Source organism: Heliangelus exortis, chromosome 3 (genome assembly GCF_036169615.1).
Source record: "Heliangelus exortis chromosome 3, bHelExo1.hap1, whole genome shotgun sequence".
Taxonomy (NCBI): Eukaryota; Metazoa; Chordata; class Aves; order Apodiformes; family Trochilidae; genus Heliangelus; species Heliangelus exortis.
In genome coordinates, this window is record NC_092424.1 from 50,848,316 (window position 1) to 50,874,317 (window position 26,002).

The 26,002-nt window shown below is 39.8% G+C and overlaps 1 protein-coding gene across 2 annotated transcripts in view; it reads left to right on the forward strand.

Annotated features, from left to right (window-relative positions):
- The window catches only part of PLEKHG1 (pleckstrin homology and RhoGEF domain containing G1), a 130,724-nt gene that overhangs the window by 63,906 nt on the left and 40,816 nt on the right, over nucleotides 1-26,002 (forward strand). Inside the window, exons 1-2 of one of the 2 annotated variants that reach the window (XM_071740560.1) lie at nucleotides 14,906-15,025; nucleotides 20,288-20,826. In XM_071740560.1, coding sequence (XP_071596661.1) covers nucleotides 20,407-20,826 — 420 coding nt within the window. In that variant the 5' untranslated portion in view covers nucleotides 14,906-15,025; nucleotides 20,288-20,406. Of the gene's footprint in view, nucleotides 1-14,905; nucleotides 15,026-20,287; nucleotides 20,827-26,002 lie in introns of those variants that run through there. The other variant, XM_071740559.1, reaches the window with a different exon arrangement.

Consider the following 26,002-nt stretch of genomic DNA (forward strand, 5'->3'; position numbering starts at 1 on the left):
GCTTAACATATCCGAGGCAGTAACCAGTTCCACAGCTTCACAAGTGCAGAAGTAACCATAGGGTAGGGAGTGGAGGGGGCAGGCATTCATGGAGAGGGCACACTTCTGAAGGTCTGTTTCTAGACAATAACATTTCTAGAATGCTTGAAAACAGCAGTAGCTAATTATCTGTTATTTCTTGAGGTAAATGGGAAGTACGTTGTATATAGTCATGTCTGTAGGTGAAGATGAGGCACTTCAGTACATGCTCTAGTGGGTGATACAGGTATTGATATGTATATATATATATTTTTTTTTCTTGGGGGGGTTGCATTGGCAGTTGGACATGGTGATCTGTGCAGTCTTTTCCAACTGTGACATTTCTGTGATTCTGTGTCTCTCATGAAATTGAATCTGTATTTGCTATAGTACCAGTTCTTGGGGAAAGACTTTCCTTTTACCTTTTCCATCTTTCTCACTTTTGCCTTCTCCCTCTAAAAGGTTTTACCAGTATTTGTAGTTCCTATTAGATGCTGAAACCAAATAATCTTATTAAAAAGTCTGGTAATGCTGTTCTATAATGTATACATGGCATTTCTTTAGTTTGTCATTTTTTGTCATGGGCCAGCTATATAATGTAACTCAGTAAGAACTTAGTGACCCTTGAATAATTTAAAATAGGAAGTTTTCTGTCATACTTTATGTATTTTCTGAGATAACTTTATTTCCAAGAATGAAAAAGCAAGAAAAATTACAAATAGTAATAGCCTGTACTTTCATGCCAAAATTTTTTGGAGAAGGATTTTTCCTGAATTGGTTGTTTAGTCTAGCATATCTGGGATGATCAGTCCCTTTGGCCATTGCAGCTTCTATGTGTCCTGACATCTCAGTGATGTACCAAAATGTCTTTGATTCACTACCCAAGTGGCAAATAGTAAATGCTGTTGGGACCATTTTGATCATCATCATAACTGCCTTTCATGTGGGTTGACATAGCTGTATAAGAATGAAAAGCTACGTTACAACTCCAAGTATGTTATTCCTGGGTATTTAATTTGCAGTTTCTCTTTGAGGGATGGTGGAAAGAGGGATACAGAAAGAAATTTGAGTGCTTTATGATTAGTTTTTACAGAAACCAGGAAAGTGCAAATTATTTTTTATGTTGGCGTCAATATAGTACCTTATTCTTGCTACTGTTAATGTTTTATCTCTGGTGAGTCATTTGTGGAAGTGTGTTGCACAGGGGCATGTGAAAGCATAAGTAGTCTTGTGTAGTCAAAGATCAAGCCAATCGTGGTCTCAAATAATACTCTAGTTTCATTTTGGGATTGGAATATTTGCTCCGTAACACTTTTTTTCTCTCTAAATACAGCTAGTAATTTTACTAAAATCTGTGCAGAAGCATTTTCTCTTTAACTTGTTGGCTTTAGGGTGAAAACCAAGTTCAGTTATTTCACCTGTCTATGGTTCAAAATAAGTAATTTGAATGTTCTGACCTGAGTAAGTGCTCCACAGAAGATGAATAGAAGTGAAATTGCAGTTCTTGTTGTGGGAGAAAGTAGGAAGAAAGAAAAAAAGAAGCATTTAGTACTGTCCAAAGGAGCTAGCTCTAACAGGAGATGTAAAACCCCAAACCATCCCTCTGAAGTCACTGAGGTTTACTCCAGCTTGGTTCTGTTTCAATCAACAGGTAGGAAGCGATGTCTGTCCAGGAATTAATGTTGTGTGTGCATAGTCTTGGGTCAGCCATCCCTGATGGTTTGTGTAGCTCCAGAGTGGAGGTACCTTTGCTATCCCAAAGATTTTCAATCACTTTGATGCAGTAATAGAAGGGACAAGGGTCTTCTCCCTGTAGCCCTTGAGCAGTGTGGTCCTGCCACCCCCTTTCTCTGGCAGGATCAGTCCTGCAGCTGCCCAGTTTGAGCAGAAGCCTAATGCAGGTGACAACAGAGCTGTGTGGCCACAGGACCATTAGTGCTGTGCCCACTACTGGAGTTTGAGAGTAGGTGTTCCAGAGCCAGAGAGGAGAGGTAAGCCCATAGGTGGGCTTAACAGGAATTTAAAGTGACTCTGAAATAGTGCCCTGAGACTGAACTGGTCTGAAAAATTAAGAACCTAAATGAATTTTGTTGTGATATCCTCATGTTACCTTTTAATCTTCTGGCAGTGATTTTGGCTAGCATAGGAAACGTTTTATTGCTGCCTATCAAAAGGAGTTAGAAAATGTAAATAATTCTTTAAAAACTCATTTCTACTTTTAAAAGATGTCTTTTTCCTGTGCCTTTTAGAATACAGAGAGAAAAACAACAGATGGAAAATGCATTATACGATTGTTTCCTTCAGGGATTAATTTCTTGAATGACAAGAGCAAATATTTGGGGAGATAGGTTTTGCCTGTGTATGCTATGTTTTCTCACAATGCTTATAAATATACTTTAATCATGTTTGCTGGCCATGCCGGGATACCTGGTATATATCCACAACCATGTCTGGATTTGAAGAATGGTCTAGAGAGTACAAGGCCAGTTATTATAGTCTTGTGCAGCTTTTCTAATTCATTTATTTTTATAACCTGGACCTTTCAGTGCACTGAATGCTTGCTGACCTTTAATTTCATTTACTGGAGGGTGGGGAGGAAAGAGTGAAAAGAAAGGCCTTAGGAAATCCCTTCCCCACCCTGCCAACAAAGGTAAGTTTCCTTTTAAGCCTTGTTTGGCTTTTAAGGATGCAAGTAGAGGAAAAATGTAGATAATTTTGTGTCCTTCTTAAAAACCAAGGGTTGAAAACAAAGTATCAAATGTTTAGAAGTATTACAAAGTTGATACATCCTCTGTAATGGATGAATTTGTCAGATTTAAGAAACGTTTGTAGTCCCTGCTGGATGGTCTTTATTTATGGTACATGATTATTTCTACTATATTGGATTCTAATGTTTAGTAATGCTTACTTAAACTGAGTTCTTATTATATGGGCCTTTGCTTTGTATTCATAATGTATAAACTAAATCACATATCTGTTAAGATGCTTTTCTTCCTACATGGAGATTATCCAGTTTTCTCAAATTGTAAGTATTTCTTCATGCAATTGCTTACTTTTTTTTTTCTAGATTAATTCAGTCTACCCCTTTATTTCATTTTAAAAGCAATACCAGACATTTGGTTTAGTAATGTCTCTGCTATGATCTGGAGGGTTGAGTTTGTCAGCTACTTTTCTACAGCTGGAGGAAATCTTATTTATTCATTTCTTAACCTTTTGACATGTCTGTTTTTACAAGCCTGTCTGTTTTTGATGGAGGAATGAAGTGTAGAGTAACAACTACAGAAAGAAACATCTTTTGTTATGTTCAGAGTGTAAAATGAGACTAATGCAGAGAGGAGAGAGTATGCTTAATTTTTTATACTCTTAGGAAAAAAAACCCAAGCAAAACCAGAAGAGGGATCTTTGTCGTCTTTCATACCTGCTAAATTTTGATGTGCTGTAGTAAAAGGTGGGTTTTTTTAAAATGGTTTCGTTCACACATTCTAGTTATATGACTGTAAAGCTGATTTGCAATAGACTATAAATTTTCACTGTAAAATTGACTTCCAAATTTTTAAACTGCTGAGTCTTCACTACAAAAGCAGGCTCAGGGAAGTTGAGACTATCCCTTTCTTTTCTTCACCAAGTGAGGCAGGTCTGACCAAAGATCTCTGTGTGAAGGTCCTAAGATGCCTTTGCCACTTGAATAAGTAGGAAAATTACGGATTTTAAAGCATTCAGAGAGGACCAGTTTACAGGGTCTGCACACTAAGCATTTTCTGATGATGTGCTATCTGTGACCCTTAAGCTCAGGTGAGTCTTAAGCCACTGGTGCATGTAGGTGCTGAAAAAAAGTAGCTTTATCAGTCTCATTACTCAGGGTATTAAATCCGTCAAACCTGAAGGTTTCAGCCATTTAGCACCAATTCTACTTTTATCACACTTGGAAAGAATAACGTTATAGGAAAACTCCTTCACCTTTACTGTATTTTACCAATAAAAGTAGATTGGTAGTAGTGTGGTCTGACAACAGGTCAAGCTTTTGTCCTTTTTCCTCAAAGTAAATTGTCATCTGGCTACATAATGTTGTATTAACAGCTGCACAGATACATGCATGAAGTTGAAAGATTTTTATTTTTTTTCCCCTCTCCTGCTATTGTTAAAAACGTCTGTTGCAATATTAGAGGATGCCACAGAGATTACATGTCATATAAACAGATAATAGATAGACCCTTATCTCTCCCTAAGTTTAGGGTAGAAGCTATCTAGTGCAGCAAAAGTATTCAAGTTCCTGACCCTCCAGACTCACCAGCTGAGGCTGGTGGGATCAGGTGGCTGTGCTGGCCCTGCCCTCGATTGGGTGCAATGACAAAAGCTGCAGCATCACCCCCCTGGGCTGCAGGATGACCACTCAAGTCAGAAGGTTGAGAATGGCCATCTATATAAGTCCATTTGATGTGTCAACTGGACTTGACACAGACTTGTACCAACAATGCAAGCAAAGAAGCTAATTTCATACAGAGGAGCGAGCTTTTGCAATAGCAGAAGTGGATCGTGGTCTCTTTAGGCTTCTGCCTAGCAAGGCCTGCACTTAGTGTTGTTCCTAATGCAGCAAATGAAAACCTGTGGCAAATGGAAACTTTTCTCTGAGCTTAGCAGCCATTTACGTTTTTTGTCAGCTGTTAAGTCAATGAGTTTCAGTTGTTTTCACAACCACGCTCTTATGTAGCTCCAGGACCTGTTTTTTAAAGTTACCTTACTCCTTCGGCTTCCCCTTTCTTAGAGTCCTGAGTGCACAGCGTTGACAGGGGACATCAAATATGGAAACCCTCAGTGAGAGGGCTGTTCTGAAAATGGGGGCCTATCTCCCTTGCTGTGATACTCAGCTCTATGTGTATGAGAGGAAAGTCAGTGTCATTAGCCTGACTGCAGTGCTAATATTTATTTACATCTGGTCTCTGCCTTCACTGCGATTCCTCATTGCTGTTTATTAAAATTGTACTAAATGCCTTCCATTTCAAGTGGGGGTTCCTGATGAGTTACATGACTGTCATAAATCTATCAATTTTACAGTCAAGATAACATGTAAATTGTGGCATTAGATAATCTGGGGAAGCACAACTGTTTGGGTTTTTTTCAGTGTGTTGTTTTTCATCTAACCAAATTCAAAAGATGGACCCCAGGGTTTCAGATGTAGTGTAAGACTTTACACCCCTCTTGAATTGACTCAGTTGTTCAGGAGGATGGGAAAGGATAAATCATTTGCATTTTGGGCTCAGGACTTGCATGCATAAAGAAAATGTGCCATAGCCATTTAACCTTTATGGCAAGTAAGTCTATTAAGTCCTTTTTCAGGAACTATTTATTTAATTTTAAAGCTTTAGATCTAAATAGTAATGGGATATCAATTGAACGTTTCAGGTGGCCTAAGGCATTATTGATGTGGTATATCCCAATAATGAAAGAACAGCTTGTCTTTTACATGGGTAAAAAATGAGCTACTGATACCTAGTTAGTAATATGATATATTTAAAAAAATATTAGTAGGATGGCTATTCTTGTTTTTTATTTCAATACAGTAAAAATGTCATTAAAACTCATATGGGAAAGGTCCATGGTATGCACTTTGGAAATCTGAAAAGTCCAATATGACACACTGATATTCCTTCTGTTCCACTGTGGCAACTCTGAAGATTTTTTTGCTTTTTCTTAAAGTGAATTTATTTCAGATGAGAATGTTGAGTTGCCTTGTGAATTATCTTTATTTGAACAATATAAGCTGTCAACTCCCAAGCTCATTCATCTCTAACACAGGGAATAAATGGAGGGTACAAGTGGGAGTGCTAAAGAGGGATTCCTAGCTACATCACTATGTGCAGAGTAATATTACAGGCTCAAAGCAGAACCAGTAGTATCAGCAATGTGTTGCTAAACCAACTATTTTAGTTTGAAAAGAGAAAAGCAAACATAAGAGAAAGGAATGTCAATATGGAGGGAAAATGGTGGGCTCGAGTGTAACACACTAGGTGCATACTCCATAATTGTTTCTCTGTTTGCTAATGGTGATTATCAGGTCTTTTATCTTAAATATGCTTCTTGCCACCTCTGGGTATGAGAGACAGAGTGCTGACACAGTGGGACTTGGAGTTTGAACTATACTTTTTTGGCTACATGGAACCTGATAACAAGTGGGGATTATTTTTTCTTTCCATCCCTGTATATCAATCTTAGCATATGACAACTAAGAAAATCAATACAGCAGCAGACCGCATCTCAAAATCCTCTATATTGGCAGTGGCGACTGGTTAAAATATTCAGTGGATAGGACTTCCATTCTAGTTTTCCTAGGCTTGCATCCTCCCATGTTCCATCCCATGCAGTATTCTTTCAAGACAGAGTTATTGGCAGATGCAAAAATATTAGCAACAAATTATCCAGGGCATCGGAACTTTCTCTGGAATAGTCTTCTAATGCAGGAAACACTTCTTCCCCTAGGCATGAATAAGTTAAAAAGGAAACATGTATATAACAGGATCAATATATGTTAAATTTAGTGTTTAACTGCATTGTGTAATCTAGTAAGCTTGATGTCTTACTTCTAGAAACACAGTTTGTGTCAATGTTATTCAAGTCCTAAAAACAGCTTTATTATTTTGTACTTTAAAGGGCAAAGGGGAATGAACACTGATGCTGAAACCCCTTCCTGATGATACCAGTGGGTCTGTACTGTGCTTGATTAGAAATGCTTTTACCCTCACCATTGTGACTTCACTGTCTGATAATTTTGCTTTTGAGCATCTCTTGCCCATTGTGATCCATTGGCTTCTACTCTGTCCATCGATGTCCATGTGAACATCAGGGTTTGGCCATGCAGCTCTTTCAGGTTGTAACATTGCATTTTTCAGAGTCGAGGTCTGCTATAGCAATTACCATGCAAAAGGCAGCAATATGACCACAGCCAGTTTGACTCTTTGTGCTATATAGGGTTCAGACCTTCAGTGCCAGATGCTTGTGTCCTTGTTTTCAAAGAACTTTGCTCTAATTTCTTTGGGAGGGGAATGTTTCTCTCAGATTGTTTTTATAACCTTCAGAATATTTTGCAATGAATTCATAATTGCTAGCATCTGTTCATACTTTAAAGGTTTAAGATGTTTCAAGTCCTTTAGTTGTAGAATATAAAGAACATGCATTCACTGAAAAACAGTTTGAGGGGAAATTCTGATATATTGTGCTGCTTTAAGTGATGGTGATCAATTGCAAAAGGGAACTGTTTTGTTCTTCTCATGCCACTTGTCCTGGAGAAGAATATAGCCATTTTTACAGCTTACTGTATTGAGATATAATGGCTTTTTGAAACAGAAATAAGTATAACTGGTTAAATCTCTGGCTGTATATAGAAATGGATGATGTGGAGGAGAACCACCATCCTCTTTTGCTGATTAAAGTTAATAGAATTATTTGCAAGACCCAATTCAGAACAAATGTCTTACTAAATAGGTATGGGACATCATGTTTGCATTCTGTTACTGATTTAAATTACACAACTGTCACACATCTTTGGCCAGAGTATTTTTTAATAAATATTTCAATTGGTAAAAGTTCAATTGGTATGTAACTGTAAAAGTGAGACGGTTCCTAGTGAAATTTTGTGTCCGTGAGTAATACATTCTAAGTGATGACAAAGGGGGAGAGAAGGAAAATGTCCAGCTAAACTTCTTTTAACCTGTTCTTCTTTGTAACAAAATAATGATGTTCAGGGCTTGTAAAGGGATGAAGGTTTGAAAAGTGAGCATGCCAGCTAATAGCTGCAGTAACAGGCTGAATGTAGTGAAATAATACCAGTGTAGTGGCCTCTCGATGCTTCCCTGCGCCTCAGTGCTCAATAGTGAATGCACAGCATTGTTCAGCTGTGAAAAGTCTGAAGAGCTCTTGGGATGTCAGGGCAGACAGAGGGAAACTGATTTTCAGCTTGTAGCCTCCTTGTAACAGGGCTGGGAGAAGTCTAGGGGCAGCTAGCCCCATCCCTCCCTGCTCTTCTGCTCCACCAGCTTCATGCTTGTAAGTGGGGAGTTCCCTGCAGGCATCCTGCAGCTCAGCAATCTATCTATGAGAGAGGAGAGGAGACGTAGGATTTTTTTTTCCCTTGCTGCTTCTTTGAGGCATTGGAATGGGCTGCCCTGGGAAGTAGTGGATTCTCCATCCCTGGAGATATTTAAAAAGAGACTGGATGTGGCACTCAGTGCCATGGTCTGGTAACTGCAGTGGTAGTGGATCAAGGGTTGGACTTGATGATCTCTGAGGTCCCTTCCAACCCAGCCAATTCTATGATTCTGTGATTCTATGAGTTTCATGGTTGAATGTGAAGGGAAAGCTTTCCCTGCGGGAAGCTAGAAGGCAACATTTGACTTTAAGAAAAAGCATGGGCTTAACAGAAGAAAGTGCAGTGAGGATTTACAGCTTGATGTTCTTCATTTCAGTGTAGGTTTTGGATGAAATCTTTTTCTGTGTGATATTTTTTTATAAAATAAACAGGAACTAAGGGTAAACCGTGAAACATGGCTCTTAAGTGCTACATCATGCACTGAATTGCCTTGTAAATTCCCATTTATAAGGTACGCAGTTGAGAAGAAACACCTGATGTTCTCTAAACAGGAACAACAAAAAGAATTCTTTCCTAGCACAGCTTTTTTAGGATAACTCTCTAGTTCCACCAGAGTTATTACAACCTTCCCTCCTCACCCTCCACCCTCACACGTTTTAGATTGTATTATTTGCCTTTGTGGCCAAGTTTCTCCAAGTCCAAACTGTGTGTTTTGGATTTGAGATTTTGATTTGGATCCCAGCTCTAATATTTAAATAAAGATGGATTTGCTGCTTCTTTCTTCAAGAAAACAAGCAAGTGGAAGAAGCAAACAACAAGATAAATGGTGGGATTGAATGTCCCTATTTGGAAGGAAGATACAGCTTGAAGGAGAAATCTGAGAAAAATAACTCCTTTTTCTGTACCAAGAGGATTTAAATGGGAGGCTGTTTCTGTCTTCCCTGTATCTGGCATAAACACTGAGAAAGCTCATCTGAGTTGTTTACTGAATACTGGTGGCTGTTTGGGCCACATGGATGGATTTGGTTGTTTGTTGCAGTTAACAAGCAGTTTGAAAAGTGACCAGTGTATTTGAAGGCTGCAAAAGAGAAGTAATATGGTACTACTGACTGTAAAATCAGGAAAGCAAAAGGGTGGTAGCAGAGGGTTGTATCCAATTTCCTTTCATGAATGTTCTGTATTTCTCCTATCTTGATGTAAAGGGAAGTAATGGGTATTACGAATGAGATTTCTTTGCCTTCCCTTGTTTGTATTTCTCAATTTCTCTGGATTGACATAGAATTGAATATTGAATGGTCAATAAAAAGCTCAAGACCCCTTTTTTGCTGGCTTCTTTGTAGCATGTTTTTGTCTTTAATTCAATTAGAACACTTCTGAATAGGAATGTTAGAGAATTTCAGTACTTTTAAATCCACAGGATTATTTTTCTGCAGTTATTGGTAAATCAAGCATAGGGGTTCTGCAATATATACAGCTTTAATAAAATGAGTGATTTTCTGGTTTGAATTAAGCATGTTATTAAGAGAAAGAACAGAGGAAGTCTTATGACTCAGTAAGTCAGTTGCTGTGAATTATGGACCAAATGTTCACTGTAAGCAAATCCAAGGCTCTAATCTGTTTGCTTTTTGCCCTGTAGTTCCTGAAGTGTGACTCCTGGCAGTGTTAATCTTGAATACTGAGATGTCAATAACTGTTGCAGCCTTAATCTCATCTGCACACAGCCTTATACTGACACTGCAGTGGTCTCCAACCATAAAATCATAGAATAATTTGGGTTGGAAGGGACCTCTGAAGGTCATCTAGTCCAACTCCCATGCAGAAAGCAGGGATATCCTCAACTAGATCAGGTTGCTCAGAGCCTCATCAAGCCTCACCTTGAATATCTCCAGGGCTGAGGCCTCAGCTACCTTCCCAGGCAACCTCTTCAGTTTTGCCACTACCCTCATGGTAAAGAACTTTTTCCTAATATCCAGTCTAAATCTACTCTTTAATTTTAAACCATTGCCCCTTCTCCTATCACTACAGGCCCTTGCAAACAGTCAATCTCCAGCCTTCCTGCAGGCTCCTCCAGGTACTGCAAGGTCACCTTTAGGTCTCCCCTGAGCCACCTTTTCTCCAGGCTGAGCAACCCCAGCTTCTCTCAGCCTGTCTTCCTGGGAGAGGTGTTCCAGTGATCATTTTTGTGTATTTCCTCTGGACCTGGTCCATCAGGTCTGTCTCAATTTCTGCTTTGTTTCTTGCATAAAAAAGCTCTAAGGCAAGTCCTGCTTGTTTGAGAGAGGAATTTTATTGTTCTTGTGGTTTGCCTTCATGGGGTAACAGCTAAAAAGTAGCTGGAATTATTGCACTCTCTGCAGAGTGGCCTGAAAGCAACTCTGAAAGCCTTGTGAAGCCACCTCATCACAGATGTGGTTCTATTGGAGTGGCTTTCACAGAGATATCTTAAAGCTTAATGACAATGAAGTAAAGGGTGGGGGCTAGGGAAGCAACTAGTCAAGGTAAAGGGCAGTCAGGACATGTTAGGATCATCAGTAGAAAATAAAAATTAAGATGTGGCGTGACTATATTTGTACAGATTTCTTGCATGTGGCAGCAGTAAGACACCTTGATTTTTCTCCTGTCACCCATTATTTTGTCATCATGTAGCATTGTTGGACTTTTTGCTTTTATTTATGTGAAATGCCATACTTATCTATAGAAGCAACATAGCGAGAAGAGTTGTGGTATGTTGTACTTCTTTGAGCTTGAACACACCTAATTAGTTTACTTTCATTTAAATTATTGTGAGATTTCAAAATACTTATTTTTGTTTGCTGCAAAAATCTATCACAGACATTTATTAAGTCATGAGTCCTTAAGCTGTCATTGAATATGTTTCTATTGAACTTGGGTTTGGAAGAGCAATGAGCTCACTGTTATGGTACCACCTTGAAAATCAGACATACTGTTCCCTTTTTGCAGAGTGAGTGTAAGAAAATGACTTATGACTTGAAATGCCAGAGCCAGTCTGTGGTGGAGCCAGATCATCAATATGTCTTAGTTCCAACCTTGGTAGAATTTAAGGATTTTTCTCCTCAAGGTGTAAACATGAATACTGTTTTATGCAGCTTTTCTTTTTTTACTCAAGAGAGGAAGCCCAGAAGAAATTTCTTATTTTATTTTAAGTGCAAACATGTCAGTATGAGACTGATGTTATTTTACAGTTTTGTTTCAAAATTCTAGTTGCTAAATTTGCAACTGAGGTGCAGAAGAGGTTCCAGTAAGTGCCTCCAGTTCAAAAGCAAATGGGAAAAATCATTTAGCTGGTTTTAAAGAAAAACATAAATTATTTAAGGCTTTGGAAAATCACTTCTATTAGGCATCTAACAAAGTCAGCTATTCCAGAGCACTACGTTTTACAAAATGCTTTTTTTTTTTTTTTTTTTTTTTTTTTTTATTCAGACAGGATTTTCACTGGAAAGTTTTGGAAGTCAATGAAAAATTAAGTGGCAGAAGTGAATGACAAACTGTTAAAATTAGTTTGAAAAAACTCCAGCACTGTGCTGGAGGAGATGGGTGGTACAAAGATGCCTTCTCTGTGGTCACACAATTAAGTTCTTCACTGTAACTAGTAAGAATGATTCCTAGATACGATATTTCCTCCTGAAACTGTGCATCCCTTTCTCTACTTTAGTTTGCCTACGTTATATTGCTAGATGTGAGACAGGTAACATTTTTAAATCCTAAAAACATCCCTGTGTTTTTGGTAAAACAACAAGCATCTTGTACTGTGTTGAGGATGCCTAGCCAAGACCTCCAGTGTTCTTGTGCTGCAATGGGCCTTGAAAGGTGGTGAAATTCAGCAGCAACTTTATCTGGGTTAGATCAAGTTGAAAACTTGCCTGCATTAGTGTGACATGCATTAGTGCTACATTAGTGTGGCAGGATGTTTGCTCAGAGGAGTAGACTAGTCCAAGCAGAAGTAGAAACCAGACCTGATATCCATGCACCGTTACAGCATTGTAGTGTAGGATGGAAAGACCCTAGTAATATCAGCAAGGCCTGATCCTGTATGGTGCAGGGTGGAAAGAAGAGTCCATATGGATTTTTATTCAGATTGTCGTACTGCAGTAAGTAAAAATACTAAAACATTCAAGCAGCATCATATTGAACAGTTACTGTTTGCTCTTCACTAAATGTCAGTCTAGGCACAGAAGAAAAGGGTGTAAAAGTTTTGATTGTACTATCATTGAGGGTATTATTCCTTCAGATGCATTCATATCTACATTTCCTCACTGAATTTTCATTTGCTGTGATTCAGAATAGAATGGAACAGACCCAAGGCATCTTTAAAAAAAGAGGAGAGAACCAACCGTTCAAAATTCACAAGGAAATGGGAAATAATTCTTTTAAAAGGCCTATAAATGGAACACTGAATCCATATGCTGTATTTGTATTGCAGTACATCAGCAGCATGTGATGGCTTGTTCCTTTTGTTAGGTGTCTCTGCAGTACTGTATACAGATTAAATAGCTACTGCATTGCGGAGAGTTATTAATACATTACATTGCACTTTCAGTGAAGATGTCAGTGTGTCCTTAAGCCTGAATGTGCCCTGTGGCTGAGTTGTGGGTTTTTAAAAAATTTTGCTTAGAACTTATTTCTTCAGTAAATTCTTATTTACTGAAAGTAAATCCTGGGAACTGCAGAATAAAATCATTCTAACCACTATAAATCCCACTTACTGTTCATGTTTAGGAAAATCAAGACTTTGTTCCAAACTTAAAACAGACCACACTTTGTCAATTTCTTATCCTGATGCATTGATTATGTGGCCTGTCTGCACTGTATACAATGGGAGGATGCAGGAGATGAGGCAGAGAAAAGGATGCAGTTCCTAAAAGGTAATGCAGATAAATCCCCTGAATTTGGCTTTTTTTTTTTTTTTTTTTTTAACCCTAGAAAATGAGAAGTGGAGCAAAATTTTTTTTTTCCTGGCACATCTGTGTACTTTTCATTGGCTGTGCACATTAAACAGTAAAATAGAAGGCTTTTTTGATTCAAGGCTCCTGTACTGACAGCTCTCGGTTTTAAGCATGTTTAAAGTGAATGGAGTGTGAGGGGTTGTTCTTGGGCAAATGCTCATGTATGGTCTGCTGATCTTTTGTAGGAAAGGTGTTCAATCCCTCTGATCATTTCTGTGACCCTGTGGCTGGTTAATGCTCTATAGGTCTGTCCAGGAGTTCAAAAACTTCCTCAGAGGTGCTCAAAGCTCCATAGCAAGATGGGCACAAGGCATGAGGAAGTCTAGAGGAGTGAATCATTACCTCCTGGCAGAAATATGTGTGAATGTGGAGCACAGCAAATGTAAATTTGCCACATTCAGGTTATTTGATTGAATACCTGGGTGCTGCACTGTGTACATAGTGAGGACACTGGGAGCAGTGTTGGCCATCATGTGCCTGTGAGTGCATCCAGGACTTAGAGATGCATGGGTACTCTGTCTGAAGTATTGTTCAGGTCTTGTAAAAAAAATGTGCATCTCTTTGTATATCTATTCACATAAATATATAAGTATTTAAAAAAAACACAGAAACTGGAGAACATGTGTGAGCGAGAGCGTATCTCAGTGATCTCAGATGGGTCAGTGTGGCAACATGTTGTAAATACCCAATCTTTAACTTGAGTAAATGGGACTTTCACCCCGACAGCCCTGAGGTTTAGATCAAAGTGTTTCACAGCTTTATGTATGGTCTCAAGGCTGTCTTCGCTTCCTTTTTCTTCTTCTAGCTTCCTGCTCAAAAGCTTTGTTCAAGGACGTTAGTGTTTAGGAAAACTTAGAATGAAGCTGAGGCCATGTAATGTACAGGGAAAGAGGGAGTGAGTTTCAAATATGATGTTAAAGATAAAGTATCTCTTTGTGGGCTAGGTTTGAGCATGCAGTTTTAAGAGCACACCTGGGAAATGGTGCCAGCAGCTGGGAACTCTTTTGACTTCTTTTGCCTCCCAGCTCCAAGACAGAAATTCCACCACCCCTGCTGCATCCAAGGGAGCCACCAGTTTTCCCATCAGTCTATAGCAATTTTTGTCCTTTGCTCTGTTTCTTCATCTTTGCTTCTTTGCATCATCTCACTGTCCCCTTCTTCTCAAAACTGTTTTTTGGGGTTTTTTTTTTCCCCTTTTACTTTGCTTCACTGTTATTTACATGGTGTAAATGGCTTGGTTTCTTCTGCAAGTCTTCCCTTCTTTAAAACAGTGAAGCTTTGCAAGCACCCTGCTAAAGCCTGTTTGTTTACATTAGGGCAGAATAGTATCTAGAATTACCCTATTGCCACAGATTATCCTATTGCATTGCAGGTTCACAGGACTTTCTACAATAAAGACAGACATTTCACAATATCAGCTGGTGATTTATTTCCTTTACATGCTTACCAATATTATCTGCAAATCAAGGAGCAAAGTGTAATAAATGCAGTGGAAGTGGGGGGTCTGTTTGATGTTTTCAAAGTGTTGTGTCTGGAAAAATGGAAGTCAGTGGGTGTTGTTCAGTGAAGTGTGCATTTTAAAGTTACCCACGGTGATGCCCATTGTCCTGTCCCTGAATTGCATGATGTCATGTTTCGTTTAAAGCTCTTAGCGATGCTGTCGGTGCACTGGGATAAAGGCAGGGAGAAAGTTGTGAATCAGGTTTCTGTAAAGCCTCTGTGTTTAGGGTTTGATAGATAAAAGCTGACTCATGCAATATTTCTGGCGAAGGAGCTGTACAGACTAGTAAGAGCTTCTCATTTTACCTGAGTGCCCAATGAGGTAATTTGGGAACAGCTGAAGGCAGAGCTCGCGCCTCTCCTCTGCCGCACAGGTAGCTCGTGGGTTGTTCGGGGAGGACTGGAAAAATAGAGAGAGGACTTGTTCGTCGTGGGTGCGAGGAGCCAGAGACATTCCTCAGTGGTGAGATACTGTCGCAGAGGATTTTCCCTTGCAATAACGTTCTGGGATGTTAGCGTGCTTGGTTGTGACAGAGGCAGTTCTGCTTTAAATATTGTGAGGGGGGAGCAAGGGGGGCAATAATTTGCAAGACGGAGACTCATTAGTTGGTGACTTTTTTCCCTCATAAGTTTTCAAATAAATGTGATTTCTGTTGTTCAGAGTTCAGTTGAAGTACTTGCCAAGTGTGTGGTTTGTGACAGCTCAGACTAAAGATCTAATCCTGAAAATATTGTAGCTCTCTAATGTGATTTTGTTCCTCTAATGTGATTTTGTTCGCAGAGGGTGTTAGTTTAAGAAATAGTTCATGTTCATACGCAAAATTCAGTAATTACCACTCTCTGACCTTCGCTTGGACAATTTTCCGAGGAGAGGATATGAGGACCATATTTAAGATCATGTTGAGATTCTTGTAGTAAATGTATTTTAATCTTTCTCAGTCAGGTATAACATTTATTTCTCAATTCCTGTTCTGCATTTGAATTTGATACTGAATGTAAAACTGTTCCAAACACTCTTGTTTGATTGTATCCGTGGTATAATTTTGTCTTTCTGTTTTTTACAATGAAAATATCTCAAGGAAAACACAGGAAAGATTTGTAGTCTCATCACTTTTATGTAGCTAAACTTCCAGAGGATGTGAAGCCTGTAATTTTGGGTAATGTTGACTTTGTAGATAACATCTGAGGTGATCTTTTTCATGCCAGGAGAAAGACAACAATACTGATTGTGAATATAAATTGACTTGTGAGTTTTTAGTAAAGTCTTAAAATGTCGTGTACAGTAAACAACTTGGAGGATTAAACACCTAAATTTAGATAAGGGTTTGGGATCTTTGTATTTAAATATAAAATTGACAAAACATTTTATCTCTCATTGTATGCTAATGGTCTAGAGCAGCCAACGCTGCAGAGATAGTGGACACCCATTTATTATTACTGTGAATATTCTTACAGGAAGGAGGTATTTGTTAAAGTAAGTGACAGAAGTGTATTTTTGGTGAGAACTTGTTTATGACCGGACGCTGAAAACGTGGAGATAAACCAAAATAGTTGCTTTGTATGTGCTCTCAGTGTTGTAACTCTGTTGCCTGATGGTGTGAAACATGGGTGTTACTTGCCCTTGCACCTCTGTAGAGACTCTTTGTTGTTCTTGCTGGGGAGTGCTCGGGGGTTGTGCCATGTCAGTGTGAGTGAGATGGAGGTGCAGGGGGGAGCAGGGAGGTTTGCAGGGCTGGAGGGGAGGAGAGGGCAACTGAATTAACGCAAAGGCACGAACAAGAAATGACCTTGTTCAGGGTGTGTTTTTCCTTGTGAGTAGGGACAAGTAGCAATTATCCTCCTTTCAGTGCTGAACTAACAAGTGCTTACTGTTATTCCTTAATTAAAGTATGCAAATCAAATATTTCTCTTTTTTCTCCCCAGACCAAGTTTAATACCATTATTCACAACTCTTAAAAGTTCTCAATGTTATTTTGGTTCATCATTGAAAAGGTTCAGTAAACAAAAGAATGCCTAACAAAAAAAGCAGTGAACCCAGCCTGCTGTGGGTTGGGATGTCAAGACCTCTGTGAGGTTCAGGGGGGTACCCTACAATCACATGTGTTATTTGCAATCAGGTTTTTTTGGTGAATACACCCACCTGCTACTGACAACATAGCTGGCTGGGGGGTAGAGTGCTTGTAAGTCAGGCAAGGCATGGAAGAAATTAACCTGCTTTTTATATTTAAGCTTGTATCAAAGAAAAATTTTTAAGAGGTTACAGGGTTTGCCAAAAGCATTGGTCAGTCTATGATACATTGAGAGCAATCTTGGGGGAGGCCCTTTTTCTTTACCCCCTTCATTAATCCCCATGAGTTTTTCAGTGAGCAACTGGTACAGAACTTAGCTGGTGTGAGGGTAGAGTAACTTTGTGGTAAAACTGTAGTAAAACTCTGAAAAGCCAAATGCAGAGCAGGACGAGAAAAATGGATGGGTGCGTGGCTGTGGCAATGAGCTGGATTCAGCTGCTGCCTGTTGTGATGGACTGCTGACTGCAAAAACCATCTACAATACCTGCTCCTGATTTCAACAGCAGGGGTAATGCTATCCTAGGTGTGGGGAATTTCTGAAGATAAACCTGTGAAGCCTTGGAAGCTACAGAGATCTTGTGTTATAGGGAAGGGCTGTGGGCTTGTATCAGGAGCCTGCATCTGAGGCAGAAACAGAGGGCTGGGCAGAACCAGGACTTGTCCCCAAGCTCTGACTTCCATAGGAAGGCTTTAAAGTGTTTGGTATAGGACTCCCCAGCTGCTTCCTGATTTTGTGCAATGGTGAAGTCCCTGGTCCCCTGTGTCCTGCCTTTCTGCTGGGTACATCTGCTGCCCCTATCCAGGAGCAATGGGATTCGGTGCCATCTGCACAGACCCTGAGAAACACATTTTGCTGGTTGGAGATGTAATGGGCAAAATTTTAGCAGAAACTCTCCACAGGGAAGCCAAATAACCAATTTATGCCTAGCTGGGAAAGGAGCCAGAACGAAGTAAAAAAAAAGTTTCTTTGAGGCTAGCAGTCAGGATGAGGCTTTGAGGGCAAAACAGCTCAAGATCTTAAATTACACCAAGCAAAGTATTTGCTACTTGATGTAGAAACATACAGGAATAGTAATTTGTATGAAAAAAATGGAGGAACTTGAGTTAATGGTGTTGCATGCATATAATTAGCCATGCCTAACAGATGCCTGGGGTTTGCCAAGGTCAGGGGGATTACAGGGGTTAAAGAGCAAGACCAACTTTTACAGATAATTCTTGTTGTTTTTTAGTAAGTTATCATATTGTCATTAAAGAAGAAAATAGGTTTTGTTTATTTTATTATTCCAAAACATGTCCAAGATCTCCCTGTGCTTCTGGCTACAAGTATGTCTTAACAAAACTACTTTTCAGGTTTATTCTGACTCAAGTTTCATTTACCTGATCTGTGTTTTGGTTGTTTTTTTATATTAATGAGCCTGACAATGTTTGTGAAGCAAATATTACACTCTAATGCCTTCAGGTTATCGGAGAGGCGGATGCCTATCAGTGAAACAAGAAGAAAAGAGTTTGGAGTGATGGAATGTCACAGAAACCCTTTATTCCCCCCTCCCCTCAAATGTGCCTAATCAGTAGCTTTTTTGTCATGTAATTTTAGTAAAATAACTTGGAATAAGTTAGTGGAAGGATATCTTTGTTATCTTGTTTATCCTGTGCATTTTTCAATGGGGTTTACAGCTGCACAGCAACATTGTGCTTTCTAACTGAACATGAAAAATGATCCAAAGCTGATAACAAAAATACATTCTTCCTTATCAAAAATGCATACTTTCTTATCACAAGAAATAGGAAGGCAAACATCTTTGTCCATACCCATTTAGAAACAAGAGAATTTTACTGTATTCTTCAGTTTTAAATATTTACTTGATTTATTGCTTCATTTTATTTTGGAGTTTGTACTTGATGTGCTTTATTCAAGAAGGGTACAAAAATAATGCTTCTCTTCTGCAAAACCAGAATTTGGCATAAAGGCTATAGATTTTCAGATATCAAGGTAAAACCAGGGGTACAGAGGTGCCCCACAAATCATGTTTTTAATCTGATGGCCAATTTCTGACCCATGTAATGAGCAAATTACTCTGTGTTAATTCCATGTGTTACCTTGAGGGCAATACTTCTCCTTAACAGAAAGCTAATGCCATGATCACTGAAATTACCTTATTAATTACTCATCTACAAACGAAATCTTACGTACTCAAGACAGCCAAAATAAGTAAAATATTCTTCTCTAGGCTTTTGTTTGTTTGCTTGCTTTGGATTGTTGTGGGGTTTTTGTTTGGATTTTTATTTCTTTGTCTTTCAATTTTATTGTAAAATAAATAGTACTGTTTGGTTTTGAAAAATGAGAGAGTGGCTTTCTGCCTGGAATGAATTTCTCTTTCCCCCACCCCCTACCCCAGGCCAACTGCAGCAGAAGTGATGTCAGGGAGCTTTCTGCTTGTAATTGCATAGCAGGTCTGCCTCAGTTTAAGAAGGGCCACCTTAAAGTTTGGGCGGGTTTAATTTGCAGTTTACTGGCTTTCTGGTTTCTTTACTGAAACTGCTGTCTAGAGCTGTAATTGCTGGTATCGTTTTTGAAAAATGAGGTTTTCCCTGGAGTAAAATAAGAACTAGCTAACACTGTGTGGGCAGTTTCAGGACTGCTTTTCCTCCTAAATCATCACAAGTTTCCTTTTTTCATGGCACAGATATTCTGAATTTCTTTGAGTTTGAGGCAAGATTTTTTGGGTAGACACTTCTTACTGAAACAAATCTTTGAAGTATTGCATTTACCTGCAGCTGCTTTTACAGACTCTCACGGTGCATTACACGCAACTTGGCCAGAGAGAAATCTGCATTGCATCGTCGACAGTCTCCTGCAGAGCATTTAGGCAATAATAAGAAAGCAGACTTGAAAAGTCAACAAGAAGACAGACACCTTACTTTGTTGTTGCACTGATTTGAAAAACAGCTTAGGGTCAGTTCAGTAGGGGGTAATATCCTGGCTTGAGCTGAACGGTTTTAGAATGACTTATTTTCCCAGTAGAAAACTGAATTATTTGGCAGCACTCTTTCCAGAGGGAACTTTTTTTTTGTTTTGTCTTCAGAAGCTATGTTATTTTCATTGGGAAATTATTCCCATTTTTGTGTCTTTGTACAAGCCACCGAGCTGGTAATTGATAACTGCCTTCAGTTTTTGTTTGACTGTTGACTTTACAGTATTCCAAATGAAAGGTAATGTCTGGTATCACTGTGTGATCCCTGAGTTTTTCCAAGACTCCAAACCAGGGTTAGTGCTCAGCTTGGACATAGCCGGAACTGCTCCCTACAGCGTTATTTTTAACCTTAGGGAAAATCTTTGAGTGTCATTTCTCTCCTGTTGGTGAGCCCTGGACACTGCAAATGTTCTAATCAAGCCCAGTACAGTGGCACAAGAAGGACATGCTAGAGACATGTATGTGAGCAAGAGACCTGGTGCCTGTGTAGCAGCCCCACTGGGGGATCCCCACCACCTGGAAAGCATTAAATTTGCGGTGACCCCCAAATCGTGCTGCTGTGGTTGCCTTTTAACTAAGTGTTGTGGCTGTTTTGTATGCAAAAACCTGTGACAGTATGTGTTGTCAGCTTTTCTGTTATATGGAGCAGCAACATTAAATCCATTTCTTCTGTTTATTTTTTAGATGACTTCCACTTACCTCTTGATGTTTTACCAGCTGTGAGGGACACACTGGACTCCAAGGCAAAAGGGGAAGATTTGCACAAGGAGACCAGACCTTTCTGCTACTGTGAAAAAAAAACCATGGACTTGTCAGACAGTGACCGTCCTGTCAGCTTTAGCTCCACTTCTTCCTCTGCTTCCTCTAGGGACAGCCACTGCTCCTTTGGAAGCAGAATGACCTTAGTTTCAAACAGCCACTTGGGCTTGTTTAACCAGGATAAAGAAACGGGTGCCATCAAGCTAGAACTGGTTCCAGCCAGGCGATTTTCAAGCAACAAACCACGCAAAAACTCCCCTATGGAGCAAGAGGATCCTGAGGAAAGCCTTGAAAAAAGGCTAAGCATTCCAAGGAAAGCAGAACCAAAAGGAGCGAGCAAAAACTGTGCGATGTCCCTGGTCACAGAGCCCACCAGTCCCAAGCTCCTCTACGTAGACAGAGTTGTCCAAGAGATTCTGGAGACAGAGAGGATGTATGTGCAGGATCTAAAAAGCATTGTGAAGGTAGGAGTCTTGGTTAGGATGGTGTTAATTGTTCCATAATGCTATTTTTTTGCATTGTTTGATTTCACAGTAGGACAGATGGGCCTGACAATGGAATTGGCATGCGCTGGTCTTTATAAATTAGTATAACATCATTGTTCGCATATGCTTCTAGTTTTTATTTGACAGGATAAATCTAAGATGTTACTATGTGTTCACAAGAAATAACAGAAAAAAATATTCTGCAGTTGACAGTGGTAGTCAACAAAGAGTGGTAAACACTTCACAGTAATGTTCATTAACAGGAAGTACAATGCTGTTTCCTAGAACATATAACATGAAGCAGAAAGCTTGTCTGCCCCTTTAAATGCTTTATCTGAAGGGGTCTCATGTATTGATTACTTTCCCCCTCACCTGATCCTAGTCCTGTGTTCTTTTCTGCCTTTTTCTCTGTCCTTTCCATGCAGCTTATAGCTGCAGTCACTTCACTCTGTGTCCTTGACCTTTAGTGTTGAAGATGGCATGTGTTTTTGTTGGAAAACCCTGTTGTTTGGCTGTCACATGAAGGAATTGTTTCCTTTAGTACTAATTCTGAATGAGTGGTGCTAATAAATGCTACACTCATTTTTTAAGTTTTTGTCCAATCCGCATCGTTACAGATGAAAAGTAGTTCTGGGTTTTCATTTTCTGGTACAGGAAAAAATTTGGATGAGTCTTTTTGCGAGTTGTTCGCTCACTTCAAGTACTTGTAACTGTGCCATCACAGTCATGTTCTTTTGTGTTTTTGAAGGTGCTGGTTAAGTCACTTGAATGTTGTTTGAAGTCTGCATACTTAACCTGTGTGTGACTACCCATAACGGAATATTTATTGGGAGATGCATGTTGAATGCTCTGTTTATAGAATATATAGCTTTAGGTGGGTGTATGGCATTATCTGCACAAGGATATACCAGTCAGCTGGGGACACTCTTCATACTTACAGTTGCAGGCCACTTGGTCCATTCCCCAAGCAATGAGCAGGGAAAGAAATGCTAAGACTTTGATAACATAAATGCGCATCATGATTAAACAGCCCTCCCTGCCTCCCAGAGTTCTCACAAAGAGGAATTGTTCTGCAAGACTTGATTGGTTCCAGTAGTTGCTGCTGTTTCTCTACATTTTCATCTTCCTTGAGTTTCTTTCTGTAGTGTGTGTGGTTGTCATAAGGTGCAGAAGCAAGTCAGGAAGTGCTTTTTGATATCCAGCCTAATCCTCTCCTGGTGCAGCTTCAGGCACTATTGTCCTGTCACTGGTTGCTTGGGGGAAGAGCCTGACCCCACCTGACTACAACCTCCCTTAAGGTAGTTGTAGAGAGTGATACGATGTCCCCTGAAGCTTCTCTTCTCTGGGCTAAACAACCCCAGCTCCCTTAGCCTCTCCTTATAAGACTTTCCCCTGAGTCCCTTCAACAGCCTTGTTGCCCTCCTCTGGACCCACTCCAGCACCTCAATGTCCTTCCTGAAGTGAGGAGCCCAGAACTGTGCACAGTACCCAAGGTGAGGCCTCACCAGTGCTGAGTACAAGGAGAGAATTGCATCCCTACTCCTGCTGGCCACACTGTTCCTGATACAGGCCAGGATGCCATTGGTGCTTTGGGCTACCTGGGCACACTGCTGGCTCATGTTCAGCCAATTGTCAACCAGTACTCCCAGGACCCTCTCTGCTGGGCCACTCTTCCCGCAGTATGTAGTGCTGCATGGAAGCATGTGCCAAGAGGGATGTTACAGAAGAGACCCTTTCATATGCTTCTCAGGATTCTTTTCTCCATAAGTTGCCTTAGCAATGCTGCAGTCATTTACCTAACCACGGGTGGTGGCTGTGAGAAGGATAGGGAGGCTCCGCCGACATCTGCAGGAGTGTCACAGCCTTACAGGGTTTGATTATCTCAGCTTCTATAATTTGAGGTCATTAGTGTGGCAGCCAGCTGACTGGTGCTGAGCCACAGTGAGATGAAGGGGAAGCAGCTTGATATGTCTTATTTTCTAGATAAACATGGGTAAAAAATTGGCAGCTGTTTAGGAAATAGGATGAGAAATGGGAAAAGGGAAGCTGGGGAAGGGTCAAAGGACAACTGCTGCTCAAGTTCAGAACTGAAGAGATACACAGAGGGTGGGAGCTGGTGGAGGAAGGCATAAGCAAATGACCATGGCTAAGCAGAGAGAGAAAATTATTAAAGGTAAAACAATATGAGGAAATGAGAGAAAACCCAGGAAGCAGAGAGTTGAAGGAAGTATGAAACTGGTTGGAACCGGAGCTCTCTAGCGCGTTTTGCAGCTGACTGCAATACAGCAGCTTATATACACAAACTAAAAATAGTAGGAAGGGTTTTTTTTGTTTTGGGGTGGAGTGGTTTTTTGGCAGGGGAAGGGAGGGAAGAAAAGAAGCAGGGCAACCCAGGTACTAAGAGCTAAGAGCTGAAGAGATGTCAGACTGGGAAGGGCATAAGAATAAAAAGGGAGAAATGAAGAGGTACTATTTTAGTTGCTCTCTATCCCCAGCTGAGATTTAGACCAGTAGAGATTTAGTCGATTTCTTTTCGATCCCTGGTAGTGGGGATTTGCTGATGCTACCTTCTCTGTAGACAATGGAAACACACTTTAAAAGACTGTGTTTTTACTGTTGTTTACACTTTGAAACAGTTTCTAGAGGTAGAGCTGGGAGGGTGTCAAAACTTAGATCCATGAATCCATTCTCTAAATTTTTGGTGTAATGCTAAGCATGTTTGCATGTGGGACACAATCAAGCTTTTTGGGGTTTCAGTTGGTTGGTTTTGGAGGTAATTTTAATTATTTTGGGAGGGGAGGAAGAGTTGGTGGGGCTTTGTTGGGCTTGGGTTTTTTTGTTTTTAATGCATCCACACTCTTTCCCATTATCAATATAATTAACTAATACCTTAAACAGGATGGGACCCAGTATTAACCCTTGAAATATGCCACTAGCTACTGTCTGTCCTCCCACTTTGAACACCCTTAGGGCCCATCCCTTTAGCCAGTTTTCAATTAGCCTCACTGTCTACTTTTCCAACCCATACTTCATCAGCTTGTCTGTGAGGATCTTATGGGATACAGTGTCAGAAGGCGTTCTGAAGTCAAGGTAGAAAATGCTCACTGCTCTCCTCTTATACTGAGCCAGTAATTTAATCATAGAAACGAGCAGTCAACTTCCTCTTTATGAATGCATACTAACTGTTCTTGATTACCTTCTTGTCCTTCATGTGCCTGAAACTGGATTCCAAGATGAGTTGTACACATATGTAAAGAACATACACAGCTGTACACAAACAACCCACTAATGCACGTGTTATTAAATTGCGTGAAGTATCCTGGTGCTAATCATCTTATCCACAGTTTGTTCACTAAGAATTAGCCTAGCATAGTATTTTGGGAAGTATCCTTTCAGCCTATATTATCTTTAGAAAATGTAGAGTTATAATGCTTGACATAAAACACTACAGAGTGAATGGAGGAAAACGCAATTTTGCTCTTTTTGATGCTTTTCTGACCTAATGCTGTTAGGTCATTAATAAGCAAATAAATAAAAATAAGCTTAAAAAGCATTCATTTTATTGGCTTTTGACTGTCTGAGTAATCTTTGTTCTTAATGCCAGGGTACTAGACAGTTGTAGAAATTGACTTCACAGGATGTGGCTAATGTGGTCTTTACCAGATAAAGTAGACCTTCTGATATTCTCTGGCTTTCAAATTGTTGATAAGAAGTATTTAATGGATTTAAGATGCGTGAAAGGAAGCCATGTGGGCACTATTTGGCTCCCTTTGTCCCAGGATATGCTTTAGAAACAACTGCTTGTCTAGTCAAATGCAGACATTTTGCACTGTAACAAAGAGCAAACTTTTCCATTGTTTGGTATGTTTTATCAGATGATCAGTTAAGTATAATTATTTTTTTTTTAATTACTGCAGCTTGAAGTGTTCTTTGGGCAAGTTTGTGATGAGAAATCTGATACCTCTGCTTCCTGCTTGTTGTGCTGACAGGTGTGCTGGCTGGGGCAGAATCTGCTGACCTTCTCCTCTTTAGGAACCAGCCCAGCTTTTTCAAGTAGTAATTTAGTTAGAACAGGCATAAACTTCAATTAGAGTAGCATACCGGAGTAACTTCCTGAGTAAGGTGCTGTCCCTGAGTTTGTTTTAAAAACACATTCTGCTTTTGTGGTTCACAGGAGTCAGAAGCCCATATTAATAATACGTACATATGTCTGTAACTGGAAAAAGAGATATGCATATTTGTGTTTTACCTTTGCAACAGTAATGCAGTAATGAAGGGAGTAATGCAAATGAACTGTCCTAGTGCCTGCATCTGTCATGTTACATTAAATACACTCTCACAGTGATATCAGTCCATTGAGAACATCTAGATCCCCACTGCATGAACGTCAGCCATTTGACATAAGAACTCCTATCAGTAAAATAATGCCAGTAAAAAATTACTCCCTACAGTAACTGCAGGGAGTGAAGAATGCATTTTCAGGACGTTTCACAGATATTTTATTTAAGCAGAGGTTGATCTTAAAGAATCTCAAACTCCATCTGTAATCTGGGAGACTTCTTTTGTTTGAATAACTTCCTCTACTCTTTCATTCCAAATGTGACAATTTTCAAACCATCCCTTCTGGGCTAGTTGAAGTCTCTCTCCTATCTCCACTACAGATTTTTTGTCCCTTACCCCTTTTTTCAATATTTAAGACTCCTCATTCAGCCCTTTTTACTTAGGAAGTCTCATTCTCCTCTGTACAGTCTCCTGCCTACAGCCTCCTCACCTATCCATCCTTAGTCTTCTCTCAATATATCTCATCCTCATCCCCTGTCAGTCCATGTTGTCTCATTGCCTCCTTATCAGTTTTTAGTTTTTCCCATGACTGTAGTGTCTTCTGAATTCATATGTCTCTCTGTAGTTATTTTGGCAGGTCTGAAGTCACTTAAATAACTTGTCACAATCTTTCTGCCAGGTCTGTATTAGTTCTTACTCTGTACTTCAGCTTTTTGTTCAGTCTTTATTTTCTTCTGGCATAGTTTTCATCACCATTCCTAAGTTTTCCACCCTCTTAAGTTCTGGAACATTCAGTCTCCAGCTCCTGGTGTCCATGGAGCTTTGTTCCCATTTTGTCCTTCTCATCTTTCTGTAGGACTCCTTTATGTCTCCT